At 38.5% G+C, this 21,007-nt stretch overlaps 2 protein-coding genes across 5 annotated transcripts; one reads left to right on the top strand and one right to left on the bottom strand.

Moving 5' to 3' along the window:
* Window positions 1-630: 630 nt before the first annotated feature.
* On the bottom strand, window positions 631-10,687 carry LOC147645166 (uncharacterized). Its single transcript, XM_086841063.1, has 2 exons — window positions 10,624-10,687; window positions 631-1,601 (listed from the first exon to the last, which is right to left on the bottom strand). The coding sequence occupies exon 2, from the start codon at window positions 1,450-1,452 to the stop codon at window positions 895-897; it is 558 nt and encodes a 185-aa protein (XP_086697189.1). The 5' UTR covers window positions 1,453-1,601; window positions 10,624-10,687; the 3' UTR covers window positions 631-894.
* Window positions 9,797-16,873, top strand: LOC110176797 (glutamate receptor 2-like). Of its 4 annotated transcripts, none has more exons than XM_086841050.1 (7): window positions 9,797-9,852; window positions 10,068-10,157; window positions 12,205-12,452; window positions 12,937-13,072; window positions 15,123-15,742; window positions 15,809-15,923; window positions 15,976-16,873. In XM_086841050.1, the coding sequence occupies exons 2-7, from the start codon at window positions 10,115-10,117 to the stop codon at window positions 16,395-16,397; spliced, it is 1,584 nt and encodes a 527-aa protein (XP_086697176.1). In that variant the 5' UTR covers window positions 9,797-9,852; window positions 10,068-10,114; the 3' UTR covers window positions 16,398-16,873. The 4 variants fall into 4 exon arrangements, with proteins under 4 accessions (XP_086697176.1, XP_086697178.1, XP_086697180.1 ...); XM_086841058.1 differs by lacking the exons at window positions 9,797-9,852; window positions 10,068-10,157 and adding exons at window positions 11,695-11,929; window positions 11,998-12,154; XM_086841052.1 differs by lacking the exon at window positions 9,797-9,852 and having other exon boundaries at window positions 10,062-10,157.
* The last annotated feature ends 4,134 nt before the right edge of the window (window positions 16,874-21,007 follow it).

A 21,007-nucleotide genomic window follows, 5' to 3' on the forward strand; every position in this document is an offset into this window, starting at 1 on the left:
AACTTGTTGCACCTTTGTAGATCAGTTATTTCTCCATGTCAACATGGTTTTATTACCCGAAGATCAACAACCACAAATATTATGGAGCTCTCTTCCTATATTATAAAGGGCTTCCATAATAATTAAGTAAAGCATTTCTGTTAACCATTCTCTCCTCGTAAGAAAACTCTATTTAATGGGTTTTCCAAGTGATCTTCTTAATTGAATCTCAAGTTATCTGAATGGCAGGGTTACATTTGGCGTCCCGCAAGGAAGCCAATTGTGACCCTTCTTGTTTACATCATTTATAAATGACCTGCCCAAAGTCTTGACTAACTACAGAGTGCTTATGTAAATTTTGCGTGGAATACAATGACGTCGCCTGCCAGTCGGATTTACAAACAGTCTCGATAATTTTCAAACTTAGTGCCGTGTAAACTTATTAAGCTTAAACGGCTTGAAATGCAAGCTAATGACATTTTCTCGTGTCGTTCCTAAGCTCTTTGAAGAGATTTAATTCAGTTGATGATTTGGGCGTCCGCTTGGACCCAAAACTTGACTTTATTGATCATATTTCGTCTATGGTGAATACAGCCAGGGGTGTGATCAGATTTATTAACCGATGGTTGAAGGAATTCAATGACCCCTATGTCACTAAATCTGAATTTTATTAATTAGTTTATTAAAAATTAAAATTTTAACTAGGCCGAGATGTGGTGGCAAGAATTTGGCACGGACGAAAAAATGATACGATGCTTCGAATTCAAAGTATGCGAATAATCTCTATTTCTTAGCTTAGCCTATCTTATGTTAAGGTTGGCGAAGGCGAGGCGAATTCCCGAATAGCGCGAGAGAGCTTTATTGCGCTCTCGCCTTCGCCCTAAACTAACTACACTAAACTTCAAAATTATCATCTCAGCCAACACCGGCCCCGTTGAACGTCTCCACGGCTTCAACATCCTGGAAGCGGCGCCAGCTTGTGGATCGCCCTTCGGAAGATGGCTCCATCGCTCCTTCTAAGATCGACGACCCTGACCATGCCGTCCTTCCCTGCGTGCATCGCGACGATCCGCCCCAGTAGCCACTGTTGAGGCGGCAGGTTGTCCTCTGCCACGATGACGAGCTGTTCCTCCTTGATGTTTTCTTGCTCGTTGTGCCACTTTCCTCGAATTTGGAGGCCCAGCACATACTCCCGGGACCATCGCCGCCAAAACGTTTGCTTGACTGACGAGACAAGCCGCCATTGCCATTGCTGGTGTTGCGACGAGGGGCCCGCCTGTCAGCAGGTGTCCGGGAGTGAGTGGCCGCGAGTTCATTATGGCCTCGATTCCGACGAGGTCTGTCCCCAGCTCTTCTGCGTTGAGGAGTGCGCTGCCCACCGCTCGTAGGAGTAGGTGCTTGGCAGTTTTCACACCTGCCTCCCATAGTCCGCCCATGTGCGGAGCCCGAGGTGGTGTGAACGCAAATTCGCATCTGCTTTTTGATGCGAATTCGCGAATCGCGTCCGCCAGCTCCTCGAGCCTCTAGCGAAGAGCCTGGAAGTGGCGACTCGCTCCGACGAAGTTCGTCGCGTTGTCCCAATGTCCTAACATTGCTGGGGACATCCTCGGCGACCAATAAACCTTTGAAAAGCCAATAAAAAAGAGTCAGTACTTAGGTCTGAAACAATTTCTAAATGAACCGCCTTGGACGCGAAACAAACAAATAAGGCAATGTAGGACTTATATGGGGGCCTTCCTCGTATTTTCAAAGTCGTATAAACAGGGCCACAAAAATCTACGCCACATATTGCAAATGGGCGGAGACCACGGAGTCTTTCTGCGGGAAGATTTTCCATAATTTGAGTCATCAGTCGGGGCTTATATTTAAAACAGCGCACACACGATCGAACTGTCTGACTGCAGAGTTCCTGAGCGTTTATGGTCCAAATACGCTGTCGTAGGATGCTCACAAGTGCTCGAGGACCGACATGAAAATTTGTGTGGTGCAGTTGCCGGACGTAGCTCTGCACAAATTGGGAGCGTTTCGTCAACAGCAAGGGAAACTTGGCATCGTAAGATATAGGAGCGTTTGCTAGTCGCCCCCCAACTCGCAACAACAAAAAATTGCACCAAGTGCCGGCGTCTTCATGGATGAATGGGTTCAATCGCTGAAGACTTGGTCCGACCTTGGAACCTTTACGAATTTTTACTATTTCTATTTGATACTCGTGATTCTAAATTATTTCGACGATCTTGTTAAATGCTTCAGTATATTCAGTCGGTGACAGAGTTTTTTCGAAAACTATACTCTTGTCTTTACATTTTCTTATAAAGCGGAACATATAAGCAGTTTCAGGTGTGACGAGAATCCCTCGATGACGTCTAGCAAATCGGAAGTTTGCACCCCAGCGGTCAGTCCGACCACTGTCTTTCTTGATTCCTGACGCAAGACTTCCTCATCCAGTTCAAAATGAACATTTTTGGGCCAGTTCTCCTCCTCGTCCTTCAGAAACTGAGGTCCCGTGAACCAGATCGACTGTCCAATTTCGTCGACGTCACAACCTCTAGACACTATATCTGCTGGGTTCTGCTTCGTTGGAACATGCCGCCATGTAGCCTGTCCTGACCATTCTTGAATCTCTGCAACCCTGTTCGAAACGAATGCCGACAACGACGATGGATGAGATCGGATCCAATGGAGAGTGACTTCCGAATCCGACCAGTAAACGATTCGTTCGATAGGGACATTTATTAGCGGTTTGATTCTCTGGCAGAGATCTGCGAGAAGGTGAGCGGCACATAACTCAAGCCTTGGGAGCGTTTTTGTCTTGAGCGGCGCTACTTTCGACTTTGAAGTCAACAACGATAATTTGTAACCTTCAGCAGATTTGCTACGAATGTAGACGCAAGCTCCATAGGCTCTCATGGATGCGTCGGCAAAGGCATGTAATTGCACCGGTGACATCGGATCAGTATGCACAAACCGAGGAATAGCTATCTTATCCAATTGAGACAAGGTGTTTTTTAGCATATTCCATGCAGTTTCTAAATGCAGCGGAATTGACTCATCCCAGTCTAACTTCTTAAGCCACAGTTCCAGCAATAGGATCTTTCCTTTTATTACAATGGGACTTAATAAGCCGAGGGGGTCAAACAGCTTGGATGTTACCGATAAAATGTTCAGTTTTGTCGCTCGGAGACCCATGACAGAATCGTCAATTTTAAATTTGAAGGCATCTTCGCTAGGCAACCAAGATATTCCTAACGCCTTAGTTGACTCTGAGTCCGAGATAGGCAGTGGCCTCAGGTGAGTTTGAAATCCACTTTGTCAAATCAAAACCTGCTGTTTGAAGAACCTGAGACACTTCAGACTTGATTGTCCGTAGCTCCTCTACGCATGCAGCACCAGTTAGCATGTAATCGACGTAAAAATCGGATCCAATTACGTCGGCAGCTCTAGGTAATGAAAGTTTCGCAGATTCACTCTACCTTTTTAAACACCGAATAGCAAGAAAAGGGGCTGGTCCAGTACCATATGTAACGGTGTTGAGCTCGTATAATCTCAAGGATTCAGAGGGGTCTCTTCTCCACACTATGAGTTGAAACTGCCTATCCGCTTCGTTAACCATCACTTGGCGATACATCTTTTTTACATCGGCAGTCAGGGCATACCTGTGCAGCCGGAAGCGGAGTAGAGTGGAGTACAACTCTTCTTGGATTGTCGGTCCCACCATCAAGATGTCATTTAAGGCCACCTGAGTCGATGTTTTGCATGATGCATCGAAAACAACGCGCAACTTTGTTGACGTACTCTGGGGTCTCAACACACATTGATGCGGAATGACATAATGTGGAGTGGAAGGAATTTTGTTGTCTGTAGGCGACATATGACCTAAGGCGAGATATTCTTCCATAAATTTCAAGTACATGGTCTTTAAGTCAGGATCTCGAGACAACCTTCTCTCAAGCGACAAAAACCGCCGTTTTGCAACTTCAAAAGAATTGCCTAACCCCTTATGGTCAGATTTAAACGGCAGCCTTACTTCAAACCGACCTGATGGCAATACCTGAGTAGTCTTCCTGTAGTACTCTTCACATAACTTGTGCTCAGGCGACAGAATTTTCTTTGGATTTGGCATTTCCTCTAGTAACCAAAATTTCTGTAGCGTGGTATCGATCGACACTAACGATTCTTCACTACAACTGAAACTATTCACAACTTGCTTCGGGACTGTAGATTTATATCTCCCCGAGACAACACAACCAAGGAGGGTCTTTTGAAGAGTTGGATAGTCAGGACCTTGTTTAATTTGACCAACAGCTAGCAATTCGAAAAATGATTCGGCTCCGATTAGCATATCAATTTTTTGGGACTTGTAAAAGTAGGGGTCTGCTAATGGGAGGTTCTTTGGGATCTTCCAATCGTTGACGTTCACCGATTGATCGGGATGATAACCGGTGATCGATTTCAAGATCCAGAAATCAAACGAGAACTCACTCCCATTGATTCGTGACTTCACCACGGTGTGTATCTTTTTCTTGACTTGAGAATTGGACTCGCCAATACCAAGTAAGTTGATACACGAGTCCTCTACGAATCTGTAAGCGGTTCGCTCATTTTTCTGTTATAAAATTCGTTTGAGACCCAGAGTCCAGAAGTGCTCGGACTAAAACGTATTCACCGCTTTTCGTGCGCACGCTTACGATTGACGTAGCCAAGATTACCCTGTCCAATGACGTAGCATGCATAACATGTGACGTGGAAGGCTGCTCTTGGTTAAAGGGAGGAGAAATATTCTCTTGAAGGGGTGGCAACGCTAAACTTTTATCAGGCACTGTGTATCTGTGGAGCAGAATGTGATGTGAGCGGTCACAAGCTCTACCCTTTTTTCCTTTGCATTTTGACACAGTATGGCCTTTTCGCAGACAAATGATACATAAGGAGGCTGATTTGACAAACTCAAACCTTGGCATTACAGAGAGACGCCCAAACGGGCTGCAATTCTGTAGTGAATGATCTTCTGCATTGCAATAGCTACAAGTTTGCTGAGGCTTGCTGTTGGAGGAGGAACACGAAAATGAGCTTCGATTATGTGGTTTGCCTGACGGTAATTTTTCCAGCTTTGGTTTTGTCGATTTTTCAGCCGATAAATGCTGGTATCAGCGATTTAACATTTTCTCACAATCGGACACAATCGACAGCTCATAATCGAACTGTTCCTCCCATTTTTGTTTGGTCACTGGGTCGACTCTATTTAATATCAAATATATATATCAACATTGCGTTCGAAATTTTTGTATCATCTCCTATCGATAGCAGAGAACCGTAAAACGACGAAACAGTGTCGATAAGATTTCTCAAGGAGGATGCGGATTGATGCGATATTTTTGGAAGACTAAACAATGTTGAAATATTATTCATAAAGATGAGGCATTCGTTGTCCTAAACCTTTTTCAAACTGGCCATCGCCTTTTCGTAATTACTCTCAGTGACTTGGTAAGCTTTAATTGTTTCTAAAGCTTCACCAGAGAGACATGAAATTAAATGGTTAAATTTTTCGATATTTGAAATGCTGGCATCTTTATGAACCAAAGTTTCGAAGATGCTAATAAAATTTTTAAATTCCGAATAATTTTCACTAAATTTGGCAATGCCAAATTCGGAAGTCGCGCACGAGTTGGTTCTACAGCAGCTGATCCTGGAGTTTCGCTGCTGGCTGCTGTCCTTATGGCATATAATAATGACATTAATTTTGCCTTGGTCACGATGCTAAGTTCTTCCAACTCGTCGCCATATTCATCGCCACTATTTATTTCTTCTATCTGTTCTTGTATTTGATTTGCCTTGTTAATTGAAGCATTTAAGTTTTCGAGTCGACATTTCAATTCTTCTTCTAAAATCGGAATCGAACCCTGTTCCAGCCGCTCGTTTAATCGGCGAATGGTTCTGACCCTACTTTGGAGCTTGCTTTTTAACTCCTCCAGAAGAGATTTATTTTTTGTATCCTGGCTCATTTTTACAAATTAATTTAATTAATTTTCCCAAGAATGATAATAATGGTCGAAAATTATTGTTTAAATCAGAAAGACGACGAAAGTATTAATTATAGCTATCGAATCAAATATAAATAATATCAAAATAATATCAAATAAACACTCAATTAAAAGAATAAAAAAAATATATATAAATATACTTTTTAATTTAATAATTATTAATTAATTAATTAATATTACAAATTTATAATTTTTTTTTGTTCGAAAAGTCTATTAAATATTTTTTCTGATGACAAATAATTTATTTAATTGAAACGAGTCACGCAGTATCAATATTAATAGTGGGTGCAAGTGACGCCGAAAAGTGTATACCCGACAAAAATAGGGTAGCGCGTCACTTGGCGGTCCGCTAATCTAAGCGCGCCAAACTAAGAGAGCCCAACAACAACAATGACTGCACCGGCACACAAGCGAAAGCGAAAACGAAAAAGTTCACCGCTGCAGCTGCTAGTATATAAGGCTTTATGTATTGGTGCGCAAGCTTGGATTAACTTCCCAACTATTAAAGCGAGTTCTAACGAGAGAGGAGGGGAAGGGGGCGGGGGTGATTGCAATATTATACAATAAATAACATAAATAAATGTTGCGTCCAAGTGCGATTCAATATTATGTATGTATATATGTTAATTTTAGTTAATATATAATTGAATAAATAAAACATGCAATGTTGCTCTACTATAAATACGTACATACATATGTGCCAAGAATTGAAAGCGAGGTGCAATATTTCAGCACAAGACAATAAACAATTATTTTTTTTTACTCCAGCTTTCAATTTTTTGCACAAATACCTCTGATTGGCGATATATATGTATGTATATATAGAAATATATTCCAGCTGCCACTTTCCTGTACTTGTTGATCCCTCGTTGATGGCAGTAGTTGGCGCAGCAGAGTATTTTCGCGACCGACACGGTAAATTTATTTTAATTATTTAAATTAAATTTATTATACACAGCGCGTCGCGGGCAACAATTTTTTACTAGCAATAATAACACTTGCTTGTTGAACTGCACTAATGTATAATTTTTTATATATATGTATATATATGTATATATGTGTCACTGTCACTATTATATTGTTTTTTAATATGTTGCCAATTTTATTCTTGTCCACCCGGGGACGACATGAATTTTTTAATTAGTTTATTAAAAATTAAAATTTTAACTAGACCGAGATGTGGTGGCAAGAATTTGGCACTAAATTTGGCAATGCCAAATTCGGAAGTCGCGCACGAGTTGGTTCTACAGCAGCTGATCCTGGAGTTTCGCTGCTGGCTGCTGTCCTTATGGCATATAATAATGACATTAATTTTGCCTTGGTCACGATGCTAAGTTCTTCCAACTCGTCGCCATATTCATCGCCACTATTTATTTCTTCTATCTGTTCTTGTATTTGATTTGCCTTGTTAATTGAAGCATTTAAGTTTTCGAGTCGACATTTCAATTCTTCTTCTAAAATCGGAATCGAACCCTGTTCCAGCCGCTCGTTTAATCGGCGAATGGTTCTGACCCTACTTTGGAGCTTGCTTTTTAACTCCTCCAGAAGAGATTTATTTTTTGTATCCTGGCTCATTTTTACAAATTAATTTAATTAATTTTCCCAAGAATGATAATAATGGTCGAAAATTATTGTTTAAATCAGAAAGACGACGAAAGTATTAATTATAGCTATCGAATCAAATATAAATAATATCAAAATAATATCAAATAAACACTCAATTAAAAGAATAAAAAAAATATATATAAATATACTTTTTAATTTAATAATTATTAATTAATTAATTAATATTACAAATTTATAATTTTTTTTTGTTCGAAAAGTCTATTAAATATTTTTTCTGATGACAAATAATTTATTTAATTGAAACGAGTCACGCAGTATCAATATTAATAGTGGGTGCAAGTGACGCCGAAAAGTGTATACCCGACAAAAATAGGGTAGCGCGTCACTTGGCGGTCCGCTAATCTAAGCGCGCCAAACTAAGAGAGCCCAACAACAACAATGACTGCACCGGCACACAAGCGAAAGCGAAAACGAAAAAGTTCACCGCTGCAGCTGCTAGTATATAAGGCTTTATGTATTGGTGCGCAAGCTTGGATTAACTTCCCAACTATTAAAGCGAGTTCTAACGAGAGAGGAGGGGAAGGGGGCGGGGGTGATTGCAATATTATACAATAAATAACATAAATAAATGTTGCGTCCAAGTGCGATTCAATATTATGTATGTATATATGTTAATTTTAGTTAATATATAATTGAATAAATAAAACATGCAATGTTGCTCTACTATAAATACGTACATACATATGTGCCAAGAATTGAAAGCGAGGTGCAATATTTCAGCACAAGACAATAAACAATTATTTTTTTTTACTCCAGCTTTCAATTTTTTGCACAAATACCTCTGATTGGCGATATATATGTATGTATATATAGAAATATATTCCAGCTGCCACTTTCCTGTACTTGTTGATCCCTCGTTGATGGCAGTAGTTGGCGCAGCAGAGTATTTTCGCGACCGACACGGTAAATTTATTTTAATTATTTAAATTAAATTTATTATACACAGCGCGTCGCGGGCAACAATTTTTTACTAGCAATAATAACACTTGCTTGTTGAACTGCACTAATGTATAATTTTTTATATATATGTATATATATGTATATATGTGTCACTGTCACTATTATATTGTTTTTTAATATGTTGCCAATTTTATTCTTGTCCACCCGGGGACGACATGAATTTTTTAATTAGTTTATTAAAAATTAAAATTTTAACTAGACCGAGATGTGGTGGCAAGAATTTGGCACTAAATTTGGCAATGCCAAATTCGGAAGTCGCGCACGAGTTGGTTCTACAGCAGCTGATCCTGGAGTTTCGCTGCTGGCTGCTGTCCTTATGGCATATAATAATGACATTAATTTTGCCTTGGTCACGATGCTAAGTTCTTCCAACTCGTCGCCATATTCATCGCCACTATTTATTTCTTCTATCTGTTCTTGTATTTGATTTGCCTTGTTAATTGAAGCATTTAAGTTTTCGAGTCGACATTTCAATTCTTCTTCTAAAATCGGAATCGAACCCTGTTCCAGCCGCTCGTTTAATCGGCGAATGGTTCTGACCCTACTTTGGAGCTTGCTTTTTAACTCCTCCAGAAGAGATTTATTTTTTGTATCCTGGCTCATTTTTACAAATTAATTTAATTAATTTTCCCAAGAATGATAATAATGGTCGAAAATTATTGTTTAAATCAGAAAGACGACGAAAGTATTAATTATAGCTATCGAATCAAATATAAATAATATCAAAATAATATCAAATAAACACTCAATTAAAAGAATAAAAAAAATATATATAAATATACTTTTTAATTTAATAATTATTAATTAATTAATTAATATTACAAATTTATAATTTTTTTTTGTTCGAAAAGTCTATTAAATATTTTTTCTGATGACAAATAATTTATTTAATTGAAACGAGTCACGCAGTATCAATATTAATAGTGGGTGCAAGTGACGCCGAAAAGTGTATACCCGACAAAAATAGGGTAGCGCGTCACTTGGCGGTCCGCTAATCTAAGCGCGCCAAACTAAGAGAGCCCAACAACAACAATGACTGCACCGGCACACAAGCGAAAGCGAAAACGAAAAAGTTCACCGCTGCAGCTGCTAGTATATAAGGCTTTATGTATTGGTGCGCAAGCTTGGATTAACTTCCCAACTATTAAAGCGAGTTCTAACGAGAGAGGAGGGGAAGGGGGCGGGAGTGATTGCAATATTATACAATAAATAACATAAATAAATGTTGCGTCCAAGTGCGATTCAATATTATGTATGTATATATGTTAATTTTAGTTAATATATAATTGAATAAATAAAACATGCAATGTTGCTCTACTATAAATACGTACATACATATGTGCCAAGAATTGAAAGCGAGGTGCAATATTTCAGCACAAGACAATAAACAATTATTTTTTTTTACTCCAGCTTTCAATTTTTTGCACAAATACCTCTGATTGGCGATATATATGTATGTATATATAGAAATATATTCCAGCTGCCACTTTCCTGTACTTGTTGATCCCTCGTTGATGGCAGTAGTTGGCGCAGCAGAGTATTTTCGCGACCGACACGGTAAATTTATTTTAATTATTTAAATTAAATTTATTATACACAGCGCGTCGCGGGCAACAATTTTTTACTAGCAATAATAACACTTGCTTGTTGAACTGCACTAATGTATAATTTTTTATATATATGTATATATATGTATATATGTGTCACTGTCACTATTATATTGTTTTTTAATATGTTGCCAATTTTATTCTTGTCCACCCGGGGACGACATGAATTTTTTAATTAGTTTATTAAAAATTAAAATTTTAACTAGACCGAGATGTGGTGGCAAGAATTTGGCACGGACGAAAAAATGATACGATGCTTCGAATTCAAAGAATGCGAGTAATCTCTATTTCTTAGCTTAGCCTAGCTTATGCTACGGTTGGCGAAGGTTATCGCCTTCGCCCTAAACTAACTGCACTAAACTTCAAAATTATCATCTCAGCCAACAAAATCCTTATACATGCGAACCAAAGAATACCTTCATATTCAAAAAGACTCCCCTGAATGAAGTTACCGTCCTTAGCCAATCGTAGAACGATACTAGGAATAACCTTTATTTAGAACCTTATCCATAGATATGTACATATGTGGAAAGTTCTCACTTCTTGTGTCAGCTCAATTTCCACGTACCATGTAGAAGTACTAGATCTTATATACCATTAGTGTTGCGCCACTGTAGAAGCTCCTTCGAACTGCATAAACCTTTTAGAGTCTTATGTGCAAATTATACTCTCACACTTAGTAAACATGCATACTCACACTTAGTAAAAATGCAAGCAAACCACCTGGCAGCACGCCGGTAGTCAATTTCCTCGTATTCCGTCCTATATTTTTCATCGAGACTACAAACACCTAACCCAAAAAGGCACGTGCCTGGTGTCATACGGGCCACTTGAGTTTACTGACCGTAGTGCATCAACGTCCATATTAAATAAAAGGCAAGCTTTTAGAAATCTTGAGTTTATGGTTAGATATTTTGTAATTTGGTGCCGAAAACGAATCTTGTTGAATTATTTATTTTTTAATGTTAATGTTTATTTTTTTGTTAATGTTAATTGTCACAAAATTAATCATTTAACATTTTTTGATTTTTTTAACCTAATATAAACTACAAGGTATGGTTTTAAGTTTATTCAGCTTTAGACTCAATCTTTTATTTCAATATATACATTTCTCTGAGTGCATGTAATTTTTACTCAAAGATACAACATGCTTATCTCCATATGCATGTACATATGTATGTGTGTATGTATACGTGCACTATGTAATAATTTATTACAGGAGAATTTTTAAAGTTGTTTACATGTCAATTATCCTATTGGCTAATTTATTTGCCATGGAATCAAAAATTGGCATTGGTCTAATGCTTAGCCTCAATTTAGGCTTCACTTTTTTATTGAAGCTAGTCGTTTTAATATCAACTGCGGCATTGTAAAACAAAAATGATTATAATCGACCAGGGTTGGTCTCTGGTTATAAATGCTATAAGTAAATATATAAAAATTAATAATAGTAAAAGCAAAATTTTATAATAAATAGATAAATAATTTTTTTTTAATCATATTTTTTATTTAGTAGGAAACTATCTAAATGATAGTACAGTGTGCATCTTTTTGAATGAGAGATTTGTGATCCAGCTGCAACAATTTGAACATTATTCTAGTTTAGTATTAATTAATGTAAAATTATTAAATGAAACGTTTAAGAAAGATCAGTTAGAAAAGGAAAATGGTAACCAGCTTCTACGGAAAATTACAATATCCATTGAGGTTACACACTGCCAGGTAAAATTATAAAATATGTTTTTGGGATTACTTTTTGGGCATCGATTGAAATTAATGTCATTGGTTAGTCTTTTGTTGTATTTGGTCCAGATGTCATTCGTTTTGTGGATACATTTACAAAGGCTTCAATGCATTCAATATGGCGTTCCTTACATAACAAATTCGTTTTCGCATACATTGCAACGGAGTTCAAGGAAGAGCTGTTGAAAAGATCATTTTTCGAAGGTACCTTTTATAAATGTTTTTCTGCCTCGCCTCTATTAAATTAATTTCAGATCAAGCAAACCTTCTTTTTGTTGTACGAGACTATGCAACCGGCAATATTTTCGACATGAAGACCAACAAATATGTGGGGCCTAGAGCAGAAAACCCAGCCCAGCTTAGACTTCTTGATAGGTACCATGTCTCCGAAAAACGATTTCAGGAGGGCAAATCTCTTTTCCCGGACAAACTTAGAGATTTGAAGGGTCGCGAAGTCACTATAGCTGGGTTCAACTACCCTCCATACACTGTTATTAAACAAGTAAGATTCACTTTATATAATATATTATTAAGTTATTAAATGGATTTTGAAAAGTATTAGAGGACCTATAAATCACTTGCAATGAAATTCAGTTTATCCATCTACTCTGTGTCGCTTTTTGTGGCAATTAAAATAAAAATGAAAACTTACTTCGGCACGCCGAAATATGTATACCATTGCAGATGGCAATTCGATCATTAATATTTTATACAATTTAAATTATATATATTTGTGTTAAAAAACATCGAAGTAATGTCTATTTGCATTACAGTCCTCTATACACTGATAAAAAAGAAAATCTTTATTTAAAATTTTGTGCATTCTTAATAAAATCTTAATAGAGGAACAAAAAATGTTATTCCTTAAAACTTTTAATCGTTACACACCTAGAAAATACATTCTTCGTAATATCTAAGAAATAAATGCTATGTAAATTAAAAAATTAATCTCTTCATCCGTTTTTTATAATTATATACATACACAGGGTACTAAAGCCAATGCTCTGGACATAAGTGTACCAGAGGATTCCGACCTCAAAAATGTTTATATCGATGGCACTGAAACTCGCATTGTCTTAACTTTCTGTGAACGATACAACTGCAGAGTCCAAATCGACACATGTAAGTACACAAGTAATAAAGATGGAATGCATCATCAAAAACATTTTTTGTCGGGAAATGTCAAAGTGCTTCAAATCAATTTTCGTACTGCCAAAAACCTCTTATTTTTAAAAAATGGCAACTGTCCTAAATAATAATAAAAACAAGAAAGGAAGCTTGTAGATTGAAATTCAATTACTAGGAATTAATACAGTTATAAAAAACATTGAAGTAATGACTGCTTTCATTTCCTTCACATATACATATTATATTTACAGTTTAACATTCAAAGTTTTGAATTACCTCTTTATCTAACGATCGTTTGTATGGCAGCTATATGATCTAGTAGTCCGATTATCATAAAATTTAAACCAAAGTTTAAGAAGAATATAAACGAGCTATATCCCACATTTGAAAGAAAAAATTAAAATTGAAAATTTGTTGAAAACTGAAAAAGTTAAAATAGTTTAATTGTAATAATATCTCGATCGTCCCTATGACAGCTTAAAGATATAGTAGTAGGACTTTATTAAGTTTTAAGAAAAATTGTAAAAAAAATTGTTAAAAACTGAAAAAGTTATATATATATCTATAATTTTTTTTTTTTTAATTTTCCGATGTTCCGTTCCGGCCCGTTCCGACTTATATATGAGTCAGAGTATATAGAGGGCTAACTTCCAAGTTTCATTCAGATAAAAACTGAGAGACTAGTTTGCGTAGAAACGGAAAGTCGGACGGACATCACTAGTTCGACTAGGCTGTTGATGCTGGTCAAGAATATATATATATATACATAGTTTATATGGTCGGAGATGACTCTTTCACTGCGTTGCAAACTTCTGACTGAAATTATAGCACCCTGCAAGGGTATAAGATTTGGCGAAAGTTTCACACCACCTTCGCAGTTTCGATAAACTCCCCATCTGACCGGTTGTCTTTCGTCTTTGTGCAGGAACTTCATCTGCAGCTCATTTAGCCTTGATCGTTATTCCCTGCTTGACTTCGTCTCCATTTCCGTGAGAAGTGCCTTAGGCACCTTAGGCACCCTTAACCTTGTTGAAGGGGAAGGGACTGTTACTTTAACACGTCGTGTATATCAGGGAGCTGCGATTAACGGGGTTCCGGGAAGTTTCCCTCCAATATGCACGTATAGACTCTAACAACCGAGTCGTCGATTTAAAAGGGTATTCTGCCTGGCGTAGGGTTTGGCTTGGGCAAATCCGCGGCCAATCTTTCTTCAAATCGCCGTATCCTAGCTTCGCTACTTTGCAGTATTAGTAGCTCTGGAGAGCTACGTAAGCTATACCTTAAGCTATTTTAAAGTCGTCCTAGATTTGCATTTGTGTATCACTGAGTTTTCAACCCGTGTACACTGATGATGGCAGAATGTGGCGATTGTAGGGTACAGGGATCAGCTAGGCAGTGCCTCTGGATAGCCACACTGCCCAAACAACTGAGGGTGACGCCCCGTGCAAAGAGTCATGTGACAGCTTAATGAAAAAAAGTACCAACAATTAGAGTACACTGCTGTAAGAAAGAAATATTACAGGGGAAAAGCGTGGGACTGGCTTAAGTGACAACTGTAGGAAGGGACCGGACGAGGCCTTCACTGGAGTGGCCAGGTGAGCCTTGTGACCGTTCGCGAGTGACTCTACAATCTGGTAAATGGCGCCTGTTTGCATCGCTGTCGACTATAGCGCTACCAGATTCCCTACAGTAAACTCCGCTCGATCGTGAATCTCCTGCAGGCGAACTGCACGTGCTCGACAGTCTCCAGTTCCATCAATGCACCAAATGCAGGCTGCGCTGTCCTCCTGTTTTTCTTATTTTTTCTACAGTAGCTAAAATGTACTCAAAAACTGAATTCTTTTTACATATGAGTATAAAGATATCGAATTTTAGTTCATTGTATCGAAATCTAAAACAAAAGTATATTTATTTTACATTACCTTCCTAACGCTACAAGTTAGTCACAATCGGTTTGTAAATCACTTTTCTTGTTTAAATCTACAACTACAATATAAATACAATATTCAAAATAATTTTTTACTTAATAATTTATCTTTTATAGCTGACGCCAACGATTGGGGTACCATTTACGCAAATATATCTGGAGATGGTGCACTAGGTATGGTTATTAATAATAAAGCGGATATCTGCATTGGAGCCATGTACTCGTGGTTCGAGGACTACAAATTTCTAGACCTCTCTATGTACCTTGTACGATCTGGCATAACATGCCTAGTTCCGATGCCGTTGCGGGTAGCCGGTTGGTATATTCCACTTGAACCTTTTCAAGCAACTCTTTGGTCTGCGGTATTTGTGTGCTTATGTATAGAAACCATGGGATTGATTATAGCATATTGGAGCGAGCAGAAATTATTTTTGACACCCAGCGAACGGGTTGGATGGTGGAGTTGTGCAAAATACGGACTGTCCACGACTTTTAAACTTTTAATATCACAATCAGGAAATAGCAAAGCACATTCAATTACAGTTCGTGTGCTCCTGTTTGCCTGTTTCCTTAACGACCTAATTATTACCAGTATATATGGGGGCGGCCTTGCCAGTATATTAACAATACCCAGCTTGGACGAGGCAGCTGACAATGTGCAACGTTTACGCTCTCACCAATTACAATGGGCCGCCAATTCTGAGGCATGGGTGTCAGCCATACGTGGTTCTGATGACGTGAGTTCTTTTAACATTTAAAAATACTGAAATAAAGTTATATTACTTACGGAAATCATTTGGCAGCCCCTAGTTCAGGATCTGTTAAATAAATTTCGGATCTATGGCGATGAAAAACTTCTTCGGCTTGCAGAGGATCCGCGAGTAAACATTGGTTTTGCTGTTGAACGTTTGCCCTTTGGTAAGAAATCTCTCCTCAAAATAATTTGGATCTTATTTTATTAATCTCACAGGTCACTTTGCCATCGGGGACTATTTGGTGCCACAAGCAATTGACCAGCTAATTATAATGCGGGATGATCTCTATTATCAATACACAGTAGCTTTTGTGCCGAGACTTTGGCCACTCCTAAAACAGTTCAATTCCCTAATATACAATTGGCACTCTTCCGGGTTCGATAAATATTGGGAGTATCGTGTGGTAGCCGATAACTTAAACCTAAAAATACAACAACAAGTCGAGAGCACTATGTCTGGTAGTCAAGAAGACGTTGGTCCAGTCACCTTAGGAATGTCGAACTTTGCTGGAATCATTCTTGTTTGGCTATTGGGCTCTATTTTAGGCACGTTTACTTTCCTTGTCGAGTTGATTTTAACAAATGTTCCTCAACTTAATTTAAACACTTCGTTGTTGGATAGATTTAGTTATATCTGATATTTTTCTTTTCCCAGCTCATAAGGTTATTGTTGGATTGATAGATTTCATTTATTTTTTCACAATGATAATTTTAATTTAATTACAATTATAACTATAAATTTCTTGACGTAAAACTAAATATTTTATGTTACAAAATTTGGTAGTTTAAGTTAATCTATTAGTCAGTTTATGCAGAATAATGTTGAAGTTACTGCTGATTTACTGGAGATGATATTTTACTTATAAAGGCGATCACAAAGCACAATGTTTTTGATGGCGAGGTTGAGACCCGCGTAATCCAAGTCAGAATTATGGCATAACCTATACCAAAGACATTACAGTTTATAAGATACCTTATGACCACACATTCGTTTTGCAATATGGGGCTAATTTTTTGATTCTAACACAATGGCGTTCTCCCTGCTTTCACAAAGTTGAGAGCGTACAAAACTAAAAATAAATATGTTTGCTTGTTTGAGAAAACACAACAACAACCCTTCAGTACCATTCATCAGTAATTAATCAACGATTCATAAACAGTCAAGGCGGTGTTGTTGATGATTCATCGGTTGACGGCCATACAAATTGTTGATGAATTTAACATGGGCATGTCCTAGGCAGTCATTAACAACAATTCATTAACAATTAATAAATGAATCATCAACATTTATCAATAATTCATCGATGAATCATCAACAAATTCATCAACAATTCATCAACTGTTAATCAACAATTCATTAACAATTTACAACAATTCATCAACAAATTCAGCAACACCCATCAACAATTCATCAACTGCCGCGCCATGATACTGCCGACGACTGCCATCGTAACTGTATTGTGGGCAGAGCGTCGACTCGGTAGAAGTCTCAGCCGGCAGAGCGTCGGGTCGGTATAAGTCGCAGTCGAAGCGTTGATGACTGTTGATGACAGTGGCCTATAAATACATGGACGTTGATGCACTAAGGTCAGTACATACAAGTGGCCCGTATGACACCAGGCACGTGCCTGTTTGGGTTAGGTGTTAGTAGGCGCGATGGAAAATATAGGACAGAATACGAGGAAAATTGACTACCGGCGTGCTGCCAGATTGTTAGCTTGCATGCTTACTAAGTATGTTAATATCAAAGATTTTAATTTGGGAAGGGAATCTACGTTAGAGATTAGTGTGTACAAATCATTATAATTTGCACATAACACTCTAAAAGGTTCATGCAGTTCAAAGGAGGTCCTACAGTGGCGCAACACTAATGGGATATAGGATCTAGTGGTTCTACATGGTACATGGAAATTAAGCTGACCCAACAAGTCAGCACTTTCCACATCACCATGGATAAGGTTAAAAATAAAGGTTATCCCTAGCATCGTTCTACGATTGGCTAAGGACGGCAAGTTTATTAATAGGAGTCTACTAGAGTAGGAAGGTAATCTTTGGTTTGCATCCCAATTTAAACCGCGTAGAGCGAAAAGTAAAAAGTTCTTTTGAACCGACTCAATGCGTTTACTATGGACGCCGTACTGAGGGCTCCAAACGCAGCATCCATATTCTAGGATAGGACGAACTAAGGAAGTATATAAGGATTTAGTAACATAGGGGTCATTGAATTCCTTCGACCACCGTTTAATAAATCCAAGCACACCCCTGGCCCTATTCACCATAGACGAAATATGATCAATAAAGTCAAGTTTTGGGTCCAAGCGGACGCCCAAATCGTCAACTGTATTAATTCTTTCCAAAGAGCAGCCGTTCAGCGTGTAAGTAGCAAGCTTAGGAGCGACACGAGAGAATGTCATTAGCTTGCATTTCGAGCCATTTCCGACTGGCAGGCAACGTCATTGTATTGCACGCAAAGCTTGACGTCATCCGCGTACATAAGTACTCTGGAGTTAGTCAAGACTTTGGGCAGGTCATTTATGAACAATGTAAACAATAAGGGTCCCAAATGGCTTCCTTGCGGGACACCAGATGTAACCCTTAGAATATTGGATAAATTATTCTTAAAGAGGACCTTTTGCGTCCTGCCATTCAAATAACTAGAGATCCAATTAAGAAGATCACTTGGAAAACCCATTGAATCGAGTTTTCTAACGAGGAGAGAATGATTAACAGAGTCAAATGCTTTACTGAAATCAGTATAGATTACATCTGTCTGACAATTATTATGGAAGCCCTTTATAATATAGGAAGAGAGCTCCAAAAGATTTGTTGTTGTTGATCTTCGCTTAATAAAACCATGTTGACATGGAGAAATAACCGATCTACAAAGGTGCTGTAAATGAGGGGTGATAATATTTTCAAATAATTTTGGGATGGCCGACAACTTAGAGATTCCTCTATAATTGCTGGCATCCAATTTGCTACCTTTTTTGTGGAGAGGAATAATAAACGATTCCTTCCAAATAATGGGAAAGTGGGAGGTTGCTAAGGACAAGGTAAACAATTTCAGAAGGGGATAGCACAGGGCGTCGGCACAATACCTGAGCACACAGCCAGGAATTCCGTCGGGACCTGGCGAATAAACTGGCTTGACACGATGAAGATCTAAAAGGAGAGAGCTTTCGTTTAGGCTAGGACAGAAAATTAAGTTCGATTTGGGTATGTCGTAGGAATAAGTCTGGTATATATACGAAGAGCTAGAATAGGTTGTTTGAAAAAACTGCGAAAATAGATCGGCTATTGCCTGATCATTATTTGCGGTAGTATTTTCAAATGAAAGCGAGGAAGGATTTGTTTTAGGTTTACGTTTAGTGTTAACGAAATTATAAAACTGTTTTGGGTCCTGTGAGAACTGGGCCCTACAACGAGTTAAATAGTTTTTGTAACACTGCGCGTTCAGCACGGAAAAGTTTGACCGAGCTGATAAATAAAATGAAAGGGCAGATTGAGAACCGGTGATTTTAAATTTAGCATACAGTCTAGATTTTTTATTTTTAAGTCGGCTCAACTCTTTAGTAAACCACGGCGGTTTATTCGAGCTTGGCAGATAATATAACGGAACACATTCAGTAAAAAATGAATTCATGGCACTGTAAAAAATATCAACGGCAACTGCCATGTCAGTGCACATGTATAGATCGGACCAATTGAACTCGTTTATAAAATTATTCAGCCGTTCAAAGTCCGTTTTGCGAAAACATAGGACTTTATTGGCTGGACGGTCAGAAATATGCTGTACGTCACACCCAATATCAAGAGTCACATCGAAAGTTGGATGATAAGGATCTTCGGGTTGCGTCAGAGGCGCCACCCTTGCTAAACTGACTCTCGCAGGATCAGAGACGAAGCAAAGATCGAGCAAGCGCTGTAAGGAATTTCGAACATGGTTGACTTGAGACAGCGAAATGTCAAACAAGCCAGCGATAAAGTCATGTTGTGTAGGTGTATTGAGAGTATTGGTGGAATTATTCGAGCACCAAATAGCACCAGGGATATTAAAATCTCCAAGAACTACCAACTGGTCTCTATCCAAAAGTCTACTGGAAACCATCTGAATAGCGGAAAGGTGATTCCAATAAATAGGAAGTTCCGACAGTGGAGGTATGTAGGAACAGGTAATAAAAATTGAGCTACCTTTGATAGATAGCTTCACACAGAGGAATTCAACATCGTTGCATTCCTCGAAGGTTAATAATTCTGACGTGAGTGAGGAGTCCACCGCTATAAGAACTCCACCCCCGCGTCTGATAGGGCGATCTAGCCGATATACCGTGAACACAGCTGGAAAAACTTCGGAGCTCAGAATCTCCGGCTTTAACCAGGTTTCTGTGAGCACAATAACCTGAGATGCAAACGAAAGGCTATCAGAATACAAGTTAGGAAGCTTACTACGTAAACCTCTTGCATTCTGATAGGAAATACCTAAGGAGTGGGTTAGTTTTTTAGGTCGGGATTGGAAGACGTAGAAGGCGCAGTGGTAACATCAGGCCTGGGAAGAGTTATTCCTACAGGCCGCTATTGATGATATGTGTATGTGTGTGCTTCTGTTCACAAGCGCAACGACGAAAAATGTACATTTTATATCTTGAGATATTGACCACTTCTTATGTAGAGAGGGGCGCGAACGGCAGGACAAAAACAGCTGATCTCAAACATGTACTGCAATGTTTTTATATACATGTGAAAGTTAACTGTGGTCAGCCAGACCAGAGTCGTTGACCGTAGTCACGTTGACAACAAAGCTCCGGCCAAATTGCTGACCTAGCAATGGGCCGGATGCTCGTGCACAGACGGAAGACACTGCATATTTGCGTGGCCGCTCTGAGCTTTGTTAGCTATAAGTTTGTTTCTTAACTTAAGTCTTGTTTCCAATTCACTTGAATAAAGAGCTAATGCTCACGAACATTACTCAGGCCATCACCTCTTTTATTATTTTGAAATACGCCTACTGAGCTTAAGACTAGAGGCATAGGAGGGCAGTTACGCTCCTCACCTCGCAGCAGCAGCCAGCCACTCGGCTAGAAGGAAAACAAACTTACTGATTCGGCAGCCAACCGGCTACGGACTTGGAAAGTAAATATTTACCCTACCGAACATATTAATATCTAATTGGTCAGATCTATACATGTGCACTGACATGTCAGTTGCGGTGGATGTATTTTTTTTCAAACAACTTATTCAAACTCTTCGA

Source organism: Drosophila serrata, unplaced genomic scaffold, assembly GCF_035046125.1.
Source record: "Drosophila serrata isolate PLE 108 unplaced genomic scaffold, ASM3504612v1 contig_4, whole genome shotgun sequence".
Classification (NCBI taxonomy): domain Eukaryota; kingdom Metazoa; phylum Arthropoda; class Insecta; order Diptera; family Drosophilidae; genus Drosophila; species Drosophila serrata.